The sequence below is a fragment of the Ostrea edulis genome, chromosome 1 (genome assembly GCF_947568905.1).
Source record: "Ostrea edulis chromosome 1, xbOstEdul1.1, whole genome shotgun sequence".
In the NCBI taxonomy this organism is placed as follows: domain Eukaryota; kingdom Metazoa; phylum Mollusca; class Bivalvia; order Ostreida; family Ostreidae; genus Ostrea; species Ostrea edulis.
Window position 1 is genome coordinate 86,804,272 of NC_079164.1, and position 15,925 is coordinate 86,820,196.

General features: G+C 35.8%; 3 protein-coding genes across 4 annotated transcripts in view; 2 read left to right on the forward strand and 1 right to left on the reverse strand.

The window, feature by feature from the left end:
• Nucleotides 1-2,305, reverse strand: part of LOC125676690 (uncharacterized) — a 26,705-nt gene extending 24,400 nt beyond the window's left edge. Inside the window, exon 1 of the mRNA XM_056164415.1 lies at nt 2,203-2,305. Coding sequence (XP_056020390.1) covers nt 2,203-2,272 — 70 coding nt within the window. The 5' untranslated portion in view covers nt 2,273-2,305. The remainder of the gene's footprint in view (nt 1-2,202) is intronic.
• On the forward strand, nt 24-11,616 carry LOC125676705 (uncharacterized). Of its 2 annotated transcripts, XM_048914535.2 has the most exons (10): nt 24-1,549; nt 7,627-7,813; nt 8,282-8,444; nt 8,616-9,500; nt 9,586-9,878; nt 10,031-10,168; nt 10,324-10,422; nt 10,499-10,587; nt 10,813-10,954; nt 11,224-11,616. In XM_048914535.2, exons 2-10 carry the CDS (start codon nt 7,627-7,629, stop codon nt 11,247-11,249), a joined length of 2,022 nt encoding a protein of 673 aa, XP_048770492.1. In that variant the 5' UTR covers nt 24-1,549; the 3' UTR covers nt 11,250-11,616. The 2 variants fall into 2 exon arrangements, with proteins under 2 accessions (XP_048770492.1, XP_056020393.1); XM_056164418.1 differs by lacking the exon at nt 24-1,549 and having other exon boundaries at nt 7,537-7,813.
• Nucleotides 11,617-13,725: 2,109 nt separating this feature from the next.
• On the forward strand, nt 13,726-15,829 carry LOC125676681 (uncharacterized). Its single transcript, XM_048914513.2, has 5 exons — nt 13,726-13,977; nt 14,322-14,467; nt 14,595-14,702; nt 14,796-14,899; nt 15,470-15,829. Exons 1-5 carry the CDS (start codon nt 13,840-13,842, stop codon nt 15,640-15,642), a joined length of 669 nt encoding a protein of 222 aa, XP_048770470.1. The 5' UTR covers nt 13,726-13,839; the 3' UTR covers nt 15,643-15,829.
• The last annotated feature ends 96 nt before the right edge of the window (nt 15,830-15,925 follow it).

A 15,925-nucleotide genomic window follows, 5' to 3' on the forward strand; every position in this document is an offset into this window, starting at 1 on the left:
TAGTCCATCATTACACTTAGTTGATGGAGTGTCAATACCGGGTATGGCCTCCCCTTGCATCAATGACGGCTTGACAACGTCGAGCCATGCTGTCAATAAGCACCCGGATGTTTCCAATGGGAAGGTTGTTCCACTCTTCCACGAGGGCGTTTCCGAGCTCTGTCAAAGTCGTGGGTTGTGCTCTACGGCGTGAAATGGCAACTTGCAGCATGTTCCATACATGCTCAATCGGGTTCAAGTCCGGCGAGCGCGCTGGCCAGTCCATACGGACAATTGTCTCCTGCTGAAGGTACTGCTCCACCACCCTGGCGCGATGAGGACGGGCGTTATCATCCATCAGGATGAACTCAGGGCCAACAGCACCACCGTAGTGTCTGACGTAAACATCGAGGATCTCATCCCGGTACCGCACCCCCGTCATTGTTCCTCTCTCCAGGACATGAAGATCTGTTCTTCCATCCCTGCTGATTCCACCCCAGACCATGATGGAACCACCACCATAACGGTCATGTTCACTGATGTTGGCATCACGGAAACGTTCACGTTGTCGTCGCCACACTCGGTGCCTCCTGTCTGTAAAGTCCAAACAATACCTGGACTCATCGGTGAACAGAACTTGAACCCAGTCGTTCTGTGTCCAAGTGACATGATCTTCAGCCCAGTCCAATCGCTCCCGCCGGTGTCGAACAGTCAGAGGGACTCGAACACATGCCCTTCTCAAGTTGAGACCTGCATTGTGAAGCCGATTCCGTATCGTCTGAGTGGACACATTCACCCCCGAGGCGTTCAGGAGGTCGTTACGTAGGCTGGTTGCTGTCCAGAAGGGATGGCGTCGTGCCTGAAGAGCCACAAAATGGTCTTGGCGTTGGGTTGTTGACCTCTGACGACCACCCCCATGTCGGTGTGCTGCTGTACCAAAAGTTTGCTGTCGGTTCCAGAGTCTGTTTACAACGCTCTGGCTGACGTTTAGTGCATTTGCAACGTCACGTTGTGAATATCCAGCGTCAAGCATTCTAATACATCTGCCCAGTTGTTCTGTCGTCAGGCGACGCCTTACACGTTGAGGGGGCATTGTGTTGATAAACGTAGTGTAAACACTCAAGTGAGTTTGAAATTTTAGAAAGAATCAGACACCGATGACTGAGTATAAATCGTGCAATGGTAGCAAAAGCATGAACTGTGATGAGAAACGCATTTCCCATGGCATGAAATACACGTGCAAGTTTGTTGAAGACGTTTTTGATTTCACTTGGACACAATATTGCCAGTTATGCAGTTATTGATTTTTTAAACAGAAAAATATCTATGATCCTTATCAAATTTTGAGTAGTATATTATACTCTGATACTTCCTGATTGAAGATATACTATCGGCACGGGCTAAGTGTGTCGCAGTTTGTACAATGGAATTCACTATTGGAATACAAATGGAGTTTATCGTTTTGTTTCATGGATTATGCAAATAAAGGGAGTTTTACTACTACTTAGAGTATTTTGACAAATGTACACGTACACCTGCGGTCCTTTACAGATATTACGAGTAGACCCAGGTAAATAGTCGTCCGCATTCGATGCTTTTTCATTTCGAGCATACACGACCATGTCATCTTTATCAGTTTATAAGTAAAGTAGCATTTATGTATTTGCATTTTGATTGAAGTAAATGTGAATGGTATAGATTTTATACCCTTTGCTTATTCCATTTTATCAATAGATAATAGATGAACTATTACTCCGCGTTTTTTGTATAGTTTTGACATATTTACTGCAAATGTACGCACATTCACGTAAAGAAAAGGCATTCTATATTTATTTATCCAAAGCTTTTAGAATGATTTACTACTGTACGATATGTTTATTGTAATTTTGAGCACTGCGTGCTGTTTCAAATCGTGAAATCATTTTTTCTTGATGTCCTATAAATTAGTATCGGAGATTTACGTGTTACCTGTCGATTTACGAAGCTACCAGCACAGGTAAATCGAAGACACTGATGTGAAGTGAAGCGTAGCAAAACTCGTCCCCTTATATACCATGCAAACCCTGATACATATAACAATAGAATATCCAACTTATATGGCAGATTAGCAGAGAAATATGGCGGACATATAGAATTATACTGTATTTATTAATTCATGTCAGCTTTAAGGTTTCAATTGTTTTTAAGATTTAGTTTTTGTGAAGCAGATTAAATTCTACCTACCTGACATGGAACTGTCTTTTGTAAATCCAAGTATTTTACTTTCTAAATTTGGACCGGAAATTCCAAACATTTATAAATAGTATATTTTCATAAGAATATAAAAAAAAACACCAAGGAATGTGTTTACCTATACAATTTTTTTGTTTGGTTATCAAAGTGAATATCTGGGTCAGCCCTAGAATAAATTTACTCGGCATATGATTTAATCTACTAAACATTTTTGTAAGTAGGTGTATAAATGATAAGTTGATAGTTTGTTAAATTAAATATCTATTGTACAGATGCACCCAACTACAGTAGTTTTATGTAGATATGCGTTTAACAGACAATCAATTCGTACATTTCTTAACTCATCTTTCTGTAGAGAAACTGAAATGCACATGAATATTTGTCCAAGTGACAGGTCCTTTATCACTGGATACAAAGGCATGCGAGTTTATATCTAGTGTATGTGCAATCTTTGTTCGGGTCCTTGAAAATGCAGTACTTAAAAAGGGACATAATCCATGAAATTTCTATAAAAGTGAAATTTTCATTATAACTTGATGACAGGCTTTCTTACAAAACCAAAGCAATTTTCAAAATTATCACATTACACAGGTCAAACAATTTCAGATTAAATTCTATGAAAAAGAATATTCACAAAATTATGTAATATATGCATGGGTATATATCAAGGATTGTCGTGTGTGGGTTGGTGGGTGAGCGGGCGAGCGAGCGAGCGATATTTTCCTGTTGGTACACTAAAATACAGTTTCCTATACATAGCACTAGATTTCTTTTTTTAACCATAAGACCATAAGAGATTCTTGGACTTTTTTCTTCTTCCAAATACACTAAAAAATTACAATCTAACAAATGCAGGAATTTGGTGTGCAGTCTTAAAATGTCGAGGAGAATAAAATGAAGTCACGGTATCTTCATTAAGGAGTCACATAATGATCACAGATGATATAGTCAGATTCAGACTTAGCCAAAGTCTGTAGAAAAAAAACCCACAAATAAGTGAAGATAACGAACAATGACCAATCTCATCAAACCTATAAAGAATACAAAATTAATAAAGGGGCAAACACGGACCCCTGTGCATACCAGAGGTGGAATCAGGTGCATAGGTGAAGTCAGCATCCCATGTTGATTGGCCACACCCGTCGTGAGCCATATATCTTAATCAGATAAATGGAGTCATCCGTAGTCAAATCCAGTATGTAAAGAAACAATATGTTAGACTACTAGGTTATGAAGGATGTGGACATCATCGATAAGCTTCGTATACCGCAACATTTGATCTTCGTGATCTTACAGCCAACTTTCCCCTACTTTCGCTGCTTAGGCATGTTCACTTTTTCTTCATCTCTTCCCCTGACCGGACAAAATATGTTGTGTTTACTGTATTTACTTTATAAGTGACTTCTCCCAAAGTTTCCTCCATAACATTGGAAACTGGAGTTTTGTTTCAAAAACAAATGTCTTTTCTTTTCTCCACCTCGTCAGTCAATACGGATTTTTCAGCAGCTGGAAAATTTTGACATAATTTCATAGACATTTCAAATCTTTGACACCGAATTATCTGAACGCACGGACTCCATGCTCAGCTCATTCGAATACCATTCACTTATTGTTTGTACACAAAAACATGAAAAAAGCAGAGGTGGATGAATTCATTTTTCATTTCATTCAGTTATCGGCATTTTTACATGTACGCTTTCGCGCGCAGTAGATGTAGTCGAACTCGCATTTTGTTCGATTAATGCGACGTTCGTAACATGACTTTGCACAAGTCTTTGGTTTTCCGTTCTCACCCACGCCCTCGTTTATGGAATATCTTTTTTGCATTCAGTATGTTATTTTGTTAAACAAACTGAATACAACGTTGCGAACTTGTAACGAACGCTTCTCTCCGATTATTGTCTTTTTTTCTTTATACAGTATCGCAAATTAGTTAAGAAAATACTTACTTCCGAATGAGTGAAACGAGGGAGAAAATAAAAACTATCAGAATTTCACGTTTAGATTTTTAACATGGACATTTCTATAAAACAGTACTTTCATTTTGTATCACAATTTTGTGTAATCAAATGGTACAATTTGAGCTTGAAATTTAATTTGAAAACCGAGCGTCACTTTAGAAATACAAAATAAGGTGTAAAATCAGATGGTTTAGAAAAGAAGTACAATGTATGTACATAAAATCATTGCAACTTCCTGTTTACATTTAAATTCTATAAATTTTAATCTTTCATATAGCATTTGAATTCACCCATGCAGTTAAAAGATAATACAGAAACACTATATTTTATAATGTAACGGATATAACAACATCCTAAAATCTATCTTATGATTTTTTTTTAAAGTTAAGATTATGGCAAGCCCTTTTACTATTTATTCGAAAAATAAGATATCTCTGAATTAAAGAGATACCTCTTATTTCAAAGAGATATCTCTATAAAATGAGATATCTCTTAATTTTAAGAGATATATCTTTCACCTAGATAGATATCTCTTTTACTTTTAGAGATATCTCTTACACTTAGGAGATATTTCTTTCACTTTGAGAGATATTTCATTCACTTAGAGAGATATTTCTTATACTTTAAGAGATATCTCTTTCAATTAAACAAATATCTCTTTGACTTTGAAAGATATCTCTTTCACTTAAAGAGATATCGCTTTTACTCTGAGATATATCTCTTTAACTTTGAGAGATATCTCCTTCACTTAAAGATATATCTTTCTAAAAATTCCTAGAGAGATATCTCTCAAAGTATAAGAGAGAACTCTTTAATCGTTGAAGAAGAGATATCTCTCAAAGAGAAAGGGATATTTCTTTCCAATATTTTTTATTAGTTTGAATACTTAAGGAATTCTCCCTAAACCCGGAAGCCCGCCAAAGCAAATCTTACTATGATCCCAGGCGAAGATTTTGCGTTACCGCATGTGAAGTATAACAAAAAACAAAGACAATAAATTTATAAATTATGTGAGCTAGACTAGATTTCGCCTCTCGGCAACATAATAATGTTAGCACAATCATCTCTTCAACCTTTTCCGCCATTTGTATACTAGAAGTATTTTGAATGTTTAAAAAATAGGGTTACATCATATCAATGGCAATGCAACCAGGGAGAAGTTGATCACGGGGGTGGGGGGGATCTAAAGATATATCTCTTTTAGTCAAAGAAATATCTTTTTTTTTTAATTTAAAGAGATATCTCTCTAGCTGAAAAAGATATCTCTTTTTACAATGATAGAGATATCTCTTTACGCTAGAGAGATATCACTTTCTCTTTGAGAGATATCTCTCTAACTTTAAGAGATATCTCTCAAAGAGAAAGATATATATCCCAAGCGTAAGATCTTTTGTTTAAAGATATATCTCTTTTGGTTAAAGATATATCTCCCTAGCGTAAAATGATACCTCTCTAACTTACAGAGATATCTCTACAACCAATAGAGATATCTCTCTGGTATAAATAGAGATCTCTCTTATTCAAAGAGATGTCTTATTTTACGAATAAATAGTAAAAGGGTTTGCCATATAAGATAGTTATGTGAAACGGTAAGTGCCGTATCTTATAATTGTCATAAGTAAGATCTTAAGAAACTTATGCTCTATCTTATAACACATAGGAATGGTCGATTAAAGTGTTGAAAAGTCGTATGTTTCGATGCTGTTGATTTGGGAAAGTTTTGTGATTTCAAATTTACTGAAAGTTCTTTGGAATTTTTGAGAATCCACATTAATTTTGATTTACACCACTTCTTGCATATCGTCTGAAGTTTCTCCTTCACAGAAGCTAATATTTTCGCGAGAAATAAAATTCATTGATGTCTGTGTCCACGAAGCTGTGGTGGTTTATTTCGTCGCTGATTGAGTCAGACCGAAGCTCACGTTATTAAGTTGGGTGCTACCAGTTGTGAAGACCCCTTTATCACCCGATATAATTGACTGCTAAGAGTCTCCATTACGGGCTATCTTCATCTCTAGTCCCCAGTCTGCTGTCACAACCTCAGTACGTATAGCATATCTAACGGAAACGGCGCTCTTGTAAGTACTGAAAATTGTTAAATCAAAATTGTATGTATGGATATGGTATTAACTGATGTAGTAATGAATGACTTGATTAATTAATGTACAGGTGAAACAAAGGTATCTCTTGTGTGCAAGTACGTGTACATATTCATGATAATTTTCCTGTATAAGCTTACAGGTTATGGACCTTTTTTCATTTAAACAGGTTCGCTTGGTGAGTGCTAGATCGGAGTTAACTCCAAGACACACTTAAAATGTTCAAAACGAGGTATACTCCAACAGTTGGCGCTGGATCGCAGACTAAATATATGGTGTCTCTATACAAAACAATAACACGAACCCTTTCGTAAGAACGTACATTTCAGGAATTGCATTAGGAAAAATTATCAAAATACGGAGTTGGTTTTTCATAATATCGCTAACTTCTTTGATTTCATACTTTATATAAAACCTTAAGTCGTTGTTTACAATAAGTACTGACCTGGTATAAAATTCCATCATCATATGTCTGATCATTTAACAATAAAATGCTTTCTTTGTTGTTTCATCGGGTGATGAATGTAGCTAGCATTGCAGAGAAAAATCACAACCCGCGTAAGCAGATTATGTAAACTTTTTCTGCAATGATTATAAAATATAAACTATATTTAAGTACTAAAATAGCATATGGTTGACCCATTCGTTATGCTATACGGAACAACCAATGCAACCTTTGAACTTGATGACGCTCCATATTTGGTTATAAACCGGATCGAACTAGTTTGCAACAAACATGCATTCATTGTCCCAGATGAAAGCAATATCAATTACAATAGTAATATAAGAGAAAAGACTCAATGAATGTAACTATTTCTCCCTCAAATTATGTTCGTTCTAGGCAGAACAATAAAACAAGAAAACTTTAATTTCATTTCCTCGTTCGCCGTTCAATCGCTTCGAACCATCTTCGACTTCTGAATTTTGTTTTAACACCCCATTCAAGAAATGTTTATTCCTACAGAGACGACACCAGCGTTAGGTGAAGTGCCGCAGATTTTGACACACACATGATTCTCAATGTCTCATGGCAGTAAGGGGTTTTCATCTTGTTAACGCTTACCGTGACGCGAAACGTCCGTTAATATCCTATCCATCAACCCGTGACTCTTACTTTTAATGCCGAGCACTTGGGGAAGGAACAACCATCTATGTTAAGCGTTTCATTCAATTCTGACGCGGTACTGGGACCGGGAAACCGGGCTTCGAATATACAGATCTTAAACGTTATTGTGCCTTAGAAACTCGTAAGCTTAGAAAGACTGCGAACAGAAATGAGAAAACATACAATGTTAATTATTCTATGTAATGTATGATATTGCATTCAGACAATATTTATTCTCTGTCCCTGCTAGATGGCTGAAGTAAGCTCTAAGATGACTTGGTTGAAGCGCGGGGGACGGGTCCGCCCCGGGGATGGAAAGAGGGAGCCCTCCTTGGCCAGCTCTATGGAATCCCTGACCCAATCCCAACTCAATCTGGCCATTATGGACATGTTAAACCTGGGACAGAATTGGAACAGGTGCGAAGAGGTCTGCAGAGGTATGAATTTAACAAACACTGGCTGATATATATGTAGTTTGTAATCCATTTCATGTACCTCTTCAGGTCACCTGCTAGAAACAAACTTTTATCAAAAGTGATGAAAATGAATATCAAATGTATGTTTATATAAAGAAAATGAATAAATTTCAATGCATGAAATTCAATTTTTCTTCATGATTTCTAAATTATGTTCATTACAGTGGGGAACTTTGGATATAGGGAGTGGCAATAGATCACAATTTTTAACCATGTGTGTATATATATATATATATATATATATATATATATATATATATATACACACACTACTTTTACTCCTCTTATTGTAATTTGTACATTGTACAATATCCATCACTAGAATCGTTATTTATCTTGTTAAACTTTATATGTAAGCATGCAGCAATATTCCGTGAAATAAAGCGTACAATATATTCTAAATTTCATCATTGAATTCATTCGCATCAGGTAATCCAATCACGGACGCTGGGAAGAGACAGCAGATGGTAAAAATGTTGGCGGTGGTCCTGATTCCCGTCATTGTACTGACAGGCATGACTGCAAACACCTTCATTGTGTCCCTAGAGAGCTACATCGTCTCCTCCAAAATCAGCAGAATTCTCTACTTCAGGTATTCGTTCGCCAGCTGTTCTGCCAACAATTCATCCTTTTCTCCTATATTTTAAGTAGCTTTAATCACATTACTTGGCCCCATTCTTAATTTTGTATTCTTATGAGAATGATCACTGTTCGTTATCTTCACTTTTTTATGCATTCATTTATTGAGTGTTCCTTTTTTCAGTATCGAACTTGGTATCCTGCTTGGTAACATCCAAAGAGAGCGTGACATGAGCGCCTTGTACGTCAGTAACATCGAGCTTGAAACCAAAGATCTCCTTCTACAGCGCTACCCGGACACAGACATCGCGATCCAGAACCTCTCATCCTGGCCCACTAGCGCCAACATCGTCAGGGACGAGTTCCAAACACGAGAAAAATTCCTCTCCTACCTCAACCGGCACCGCTATCAACTGGATTCATACAACAGGACTATTAAGGAAGAGCTTCAATTCTACTCCGACAGCATCGAGGTTTTCATCCAGTGGTTATATGAAGCGATAGTAGAGACTCAGTCTGGGTCAGTCTGGAAGAGTTTGGTGGCGTACCAAGAAATTATTGTGGCCAGTGAATTCTTCGGACGAGAGCGAGGGCTCGGTGTCTCGTTCTACGCAGTGGGTCGCTTCAACACAAGAGATGAATACTTGCTGTTTGTGGAAAGTCAGGACATTGCCAATATTACATTTCAATCCTCTAGGTTGTATTCCGAACTGGCTTATGACATGTATGAAGCGCAGTTGATGAGAAATGCCAACATCATCGAACCGATGCAGAAAATGAGGAACGAGATACGTTCAAACAGAAGCTCTTCTTCTCGTGGCTCTGTAGAGCGTGCAAAGTGGTGGTTCAACAACATGACTGTGTATATGAACGCCCTTAGAGCCACTCAGAGACAGCTAGCGACAAAGATAGACCAGCTCCTGTCAGAAAGCTCCAATGATGATTTGCGGAACGTGATTACCATCTGCATCGTGTTCGGGGTCATTCTTATTATTTGTCCTTTAATTGTGTTTGCGGTGTATTCTTTGACGTCCGAGATTCAGACGTATTCCATATCGATAGCAAATAGGTTGGTAGGGTTCGATCAAACTATTTATCAAACGAATTTAAATCAAATAAGACATATACTGTACGCGTTTTCGTATTCATTTTAGGACAAAGGCACTGAACAAAGAGAAGAAAAGAACAGATACCCTTCTGTATCAGATGTTGCCAAAGTCTGTGGCAGAGCGGCTGAAGCAGAATGAAGTCGTTGATGCAGAGCAGTTCAGCGAGTCCACTATCTTTTTCAGCGACATTGTGGGGTTCACACAGATATCCTCCCAGAGTTCACCGTTGCAGGTCGTAGACATGTTAAACAGTCTGTACCTCTGCTTCGACCAACGGATCGAGATGTATGACGTGTACAAAGTGGAGACAATCGGCGACGCCTATATGGTCGTATCAGGTAACGGTCGTTACAGGGATCATTACTCATCTCATTGAAAGTAATAGATATCAAAGATTTGATAGAAATGTTTTAACTTTGCTCAGAATTGGGTAAACTATAACAATGTAGGTTGTTTAATGTCGATACGTTCCGTTTCGATCTGTGGTTAGGTGTACCCCGTCAGAATGGGCGGCGCCACGCTGCAGAAATCGCGACCATGGCTCTGGATCTTCTGGAGCACATCAACCGGCTGGAAATTCCACATCTACCTGGCACCAAGTTCAGGCTCAGAACAGGATGTCACTCTGGTAAACGATTGTTCAAGATTCGTCCAATGTTATGAGATGTTTCCAGTCCGTGATCTTTTTTTAATTATATCGATATATGTCATGTGCACTGCAACAAAATACGAGTGTCTCGTACTTCAATAGACCTTGATATGTTTTTTTTATTCTATCTTCAGGTCCTGTGGTAGCCGGAGTGGTGGGATCCAAGATGCCCAGGTATTGTCTGTTTGGAGAGACGGTCAGCCTCGCATCCAAGATGGAGTCGCTGGGAAAAGGTAATACCGGTATATTACATGTGTAGATTCATAGGATGATGGTGATTCGATGTAAACGTTTATTTTAATGTTGTAGCTAATCGGATTCATATAAGTGAGACGACTTTTGAACTCTTGGACGGGTTGGGTGGTTTTGTCATTGAAGAACGCAAGGACAACATAAAGGTATTATTTATTGAGAATTAATTACATAATTGTAATTGTATTTTTTACTCATTGTTTCTCACTCATTCACGTTTTCAAATGAACTTCTTACTCTCTATAATGAGGGGATTAAGTGATGCATATGAAAATACCTGGTGTCCATATCCCAGATCGCATTAAGCAAACTGAACGTGCGAGACTGTAAATGGGGTAGAAGAAATAGCCATTTTGGAGATTTTTTTTTAGAATGACCGTGACCTTCTACATGCGTTCAAGGGCACAGTGAGGACGTACTGGTTATTGCGCAGAGAAGGATTCCAGTCGGAAATATCCGACTCTTCCCGATCTTCTACACCGGAATCAGAGGGCACCTTAGAGAGAAATGCCGGTAAGTATAATGTGTAGAAAGATCAATTTAAGGAGCGGATCTGAAAATTTCTCATATACTGCAGTGGTTGATTTTATGTTAAGGAATTTCAAATGTCATGCATGTTCTGGAATTTTCAATTTATCTAAGTTATAAATGTATAACTGTTTCATGATCTTATTTCTCTTACACTGGAGGAAAAGCTACATTTCCAATAGTTCAAAGAATAGTTCATTTGTTTAGACCACTTTTACCAATGATTGTATCATCATAATATTGATATTTTGCAGGCAAAACCTTGTTACAACGTCACTGAGTCACTGCAAAAACAAATGTGCTACCTAGCAACAGATAGCAAGGATGCGATAATTTTGTGATAATTCATTGGCGCATTTAATGCCCTCAAATTATTTGAAATAAAGGGGATTCTTGATAATGTATACTATTAGTAATTTGTACTTCCAAATTTAGGACAATTGCCTCATAATTGTATCATAATTTTTCGTGTATGTTTTCTTTCTATTTCGTGTTTTAACGTCAACTATGAGTAGAGAGTCCCACCGTGACATACAGTTATAATTAATGGACTGTAATTATATGGTGTCTGTAATCATGATATTTTTTTTTTCAAAAATGAATATTCTGTTCTGTAAAATGTTTTTGTTGAATAAAAGTGAATTGAATTCTGGTGGTTGTAGAAGTTGTGATTACTTTTTATATTTTTATTTCATTTTTAAGTAAACACATTTCCCACTATATATATATGTATATATATATATATATATATATATATATAAGCACTAAAAATGACCAACGAGGCGAACAACAGTGAATTGTCAAATTTTAGGGACGATTTGTCCCTTCTTCAGGATGTTAGAATATTTACATAGAAATGAAACTAAACAAAAATGCAAACTAACACTATTTTGAATAAACTACCAAAGTTGGTATCAAACAAAATGTCTACATATTGAAATGACCAAGTGTAATATGGTGCAATACAAACGTCTGATCAGAAACTCCCAGTTTTGAAGTCTAAAAGTAAGGGTTATGACATTCAAATGATAGGGAAAATCAACAAATAGGAAAGAATTTCGGATTAAGATTTACAGCAAATATTGTAATTTTTTTAAAATTCCTGGAATAATGTTAATCAAATTGTATGGAATTTTTGCGATAGTTATATACCGCATTCACTAGATATTGTGCCGTTTTCAAATAGTTGTGTGAAAAGCCTTAAAATCGAAATAAAGTTGACATAGCAAAAGATCATACAGTTGTTTGTATTATAGTTTACTTTTGGAAAACAATGTCAATTGTTATCACTAATTTATGTGACAGTTCATCATCGTAATATTACACATATATTTTATTACACATGTAATAAAATCAGTGAAATTAATTTACTTGATAACACAGAAACTTACTCCTTTTTCCATATCTAAAATGAAATATCATCTTATCTATAGTACTTGAACGAAAATTAAACCATCGTCAAAATGTGTCATAAAATATTTCATTAGGATCGGCCAAGATCCTCTTCTAAGTGGCGTACAAAGCACGGTGAAAAAAGGAGGAAAGAGGCCAGTGGCGTAGCTTCCATTGAGGCCACCGAGGCAGCTGCCTCGGTAAAAAAAAAAAAAAAAAAACACCTTTTACGTTGTTAAAATGTCGATAGCTTCTGGGAGGCTGTGCCTCCCACACCCCCTGCCTCGGTAATATTCGAACCCAAGCTACGCCTATGAAGACATTGTAAGACTGTGCTAGTTGTAACAGGCATTTGTGTTATATTATAATTGTGAGCAATGATTCAAGCATTTCACTTGGACATAAATTGGTGAGTTATATTGTTTTGAGTAAATAATTTTCTTTAAAATGTTACAAAGTGTTCCGTTTTATTTCGTTCTGTACTGTGGTAAATAAAAAGAGAAGTACTCAGCTTCAAAGAAAACTTTACACAATTTGACCAGTCTGTTTTCATTAGAATCTCTGTAATGTATTGGCATTTTATCATGACATTGACATCGAAATAATGGGTCTATGACCTTAAACTATGGACCAAATTTTTAAAACTTATTTTGTGATATTATGATCATCTTAGCCTATAATGAATAGTAGTTTGACTCCATTTAGCCCAAGTTCACACTAATCAACAAAAGTATGAGAACTCGCTGGTCACTGTTCATTATCTTCGCCCTTTCACTATATCATCTTTGCCGCATTTTTTTTTTAAAAATTTTTTGTCCCCACAACACTTTCCAAATAGGTAGATCTATATATACATAATTTACAGTATGCATTTGATAGCATTGGTCTTATTTTATTATCACCATTAATTTCATATCTATAGTAAATAAAACATAGAATATAGCTATTGGAATGAATTTCCACAGTATTACTCAGTTCTTGTTGCCATGGCAACAAAAAACTTTTTGAATGTCCTTTTCAGAAAGTTCACAATCAAACCTTTCAAGAAATACTTACTTTAACATATATAAATAAGACCAAAACTAGAGAAAATACATCAATTGTATATTCCTAATTTAAAAGAAACACACCGATTTTTCTACCATGTAAGAGTATCACTACAAGAATATTTGAATAATTTTGATAAAGTAATTAATAATCCTAAATATTTTTTATTTCATAAGTTTATGTATACTATCCCAATATTTAATTTCAAGATTAATTAAAATATTTAGGAGTGTGTGATTATTGAAACAATTGTCCGGAAATCGCATCGCCAATCATTGCACAAGTTTTACTTTAAAATTATATTCGAGAGATTATCCAATCAGTGATAAAAGAAACTGTTACGTCAGAGGGCAACAAGGGTAGCATCAAAATGGCGAACAACAGGTGCTTTATGTAAACAAATACGCATTTTGTTAAACATATAAAACAATATGCCTGGGAAAAAGAAAGGAAAGTCAAAGAAGGGGAAGAGTAAGAAGAGCGGTACTAAATCATTGAAGGAGAGCACGTCCCCATCCGATCCCATCGCTCCGTCATATGTACCAACTCCTCCAAAACCAGGCGAGAGGGTAACGTGTTATGTATATGTCTGAATTTTTTTTAATTTTACATAGCCAGAAATCTGTATGACAAGTAGATAAAGAAGTGGAGAAATGGGGATAATAAATGATTTTAAAGAATTTGCATAGTTTTACTATGAAGACCAGCTGAGATAAAAATTCGATGCTTCAAATTTTTCTTCTTCTTTCGAGTGCAGGACCTTTTGGCATCAATCATATTAATCAAATCGCATAGATCATAATAAACAGGATGTAAATATTGATTAAAGTCTTGGATTTAAATTGTCGAATGTTGTTTGTAATTCTTCACTGGCAGTACGGGATTAACTAACTGTTGAAAAATCAATTTTCAGCTTGTTAAATTATTGACTTCAAATCCAGTGGATGAAAAGGAGGTCCATGGATATAAAATGTCAAACAGAATTCTAAAGAATTTGACTGCACAAGAGATAAGAGATCTTCTAGTTGTATTCGAACTGTTTGACACAAATAATGATGGGTAATTTTTAATTTTTGCTTTAGATAAATATTTTATTTATTTGCATGTTTTAATCATAGTCAATAATTTGATTACTTGTTGTCTACATATACCTGATATAAGGAAAATAATGTCAAAATATTTTCAGGTATATTAACTCTGCCGAGCTTAGACGTGCAATGAGAGCTCTAGGATTTAAATGTAGCAGAGATGATGCTAAACAAATGATTGCTGATGTCAATCTCAAGGGCAAGAGGTCAGTGTAGATCTAGCTGACATCAACTTTACAATCATATATACCTGGCATTGTGATATAGTTATATCCATTTGATTTTCTTTTATTTTTCAGTCAAATTGAGTTTACAGAATTTTTGGAGGTGATTATTGATAGACAAGGGGATTCTAGAGATATGTATGATGAAATCCTTAAAGGATTCAGCATGTTTGACTATGGTAAGTTTCTTGCTTATTTCGAATTCATATAATATGCACATAAAGTTCCATTTCAACTTTCATTTTTAAGGAGGTATACTAAACCAGAGAAATTTGATAAGGATTAAAAGTGGAGGATATGTACAACAATATTTTGAAATTGAAAACTTTCAAATTTACTTTATTTAGTAAAAAAAAAATGCAGTTTAATAGAAATCAATCTGAAAAAAATTTAATACCCTGCTGCACTCAAACCAACAATCTACAGTTCAGTAGTTGACGTGCTAACCTACTGAGCAAATATTGCCGATATTTATATTTTCATCCATGTTTTAGGAAGGAAGTCAGCCATTATGATGAAGAATACCTCCTTAATTCAGATAATTACTTCACACTATTTTCAATGTGTTTGGAAGAAATAATTTACTTTCTAATCATAATCAGTGAACAGCATATGGCACATTATACACTGAAGCATAATTAAAATTTGCTGAAAATGTGCATAATGCACTCGATAATACTGCGACACTTTATCATCAAAATATTATATATAACTGAATATATTGTAATTATTGTTTCTTTTCTTTCTAGATAAATCCGGTTCAATATCAATAGACAATTTAAAACTGGCATGTGAAGAAGCTGGAATAAAATTCACTCAGAGAGAGTTAGAGGAAATGATTGAAGAGGCTGACATTAATGGTGATGGTCGAGTAGACCAATCAGAATTCATCCGTATAATGCTCCAAACAAACCTCTTCTGATTGGCAAGGTTTTTGTTCTTATCTGGGGGATGTTTACAACAGATCCATTTATGCGACATGCTGTGATCGGTGAATTTGTTTTAAACACTACTTAAACTGTTGTTTTGAATGTTCTTAAAACATTACAATATCATCTAATTGTGTCTTGCCTCTGCAATGTATTTGAGATTAAATTTTAGTACTCCAATTTGTTATCTGAGTTTTGTAATATTCCATTCTGGGTTGGCTTAGTTTCATTGATCATTCACTTGCTTTCCTTTAACAGATTTATCACAAACTAAAC

Excerpts from the sequence above, each read along its gene's own strand:
- LOC125676681 (XM_048914513.2), top strand. The coding sequence starts at position 13,840 with ATGCCTGGGAAAAAGAAAGGAAAGTCAAAGAAGGGGAAGAGTAAGAAG. Across the intron at positions 14,468-14,594 it reads TTTGACACAAATAATGATGG|GTATATTAACTCTGCCGAGC; the intron begins GTAATTTTTAAT and ends AAATATTTTCAG. Across the intron at positions 14,900-15,469 it reads ATTCAGCATGTTTGACTATG|ATAAATCCGGTTCAATATCA; the intron begins GTAAGTTTCTTG and ends TTTTCTTTCTAG.
- LOC125676705 (XM_048914535.2), top strand. The coding sequence starts at position 7,627 with ATGGCTGAAGTAAGCTCTAAGATGACTTGGTTGAAGCGCGGGGGACGG. Across the intron at positions 10,169-10,323 it reads CAGAACAGGATGTCACTCTG|GTCCTGTGGTAGCCGGAGTG; the intron begins GTAAACGATTGT and ends TTCTATCTTCAG. Across the intron at positions 10,423-10,498 it reads GATGGAGTCGCTGGGAAAAG|CTAATCGGATTCATATAAGT; the intron begins GTAATACCGGTA and ends TTAATGTTGTAG.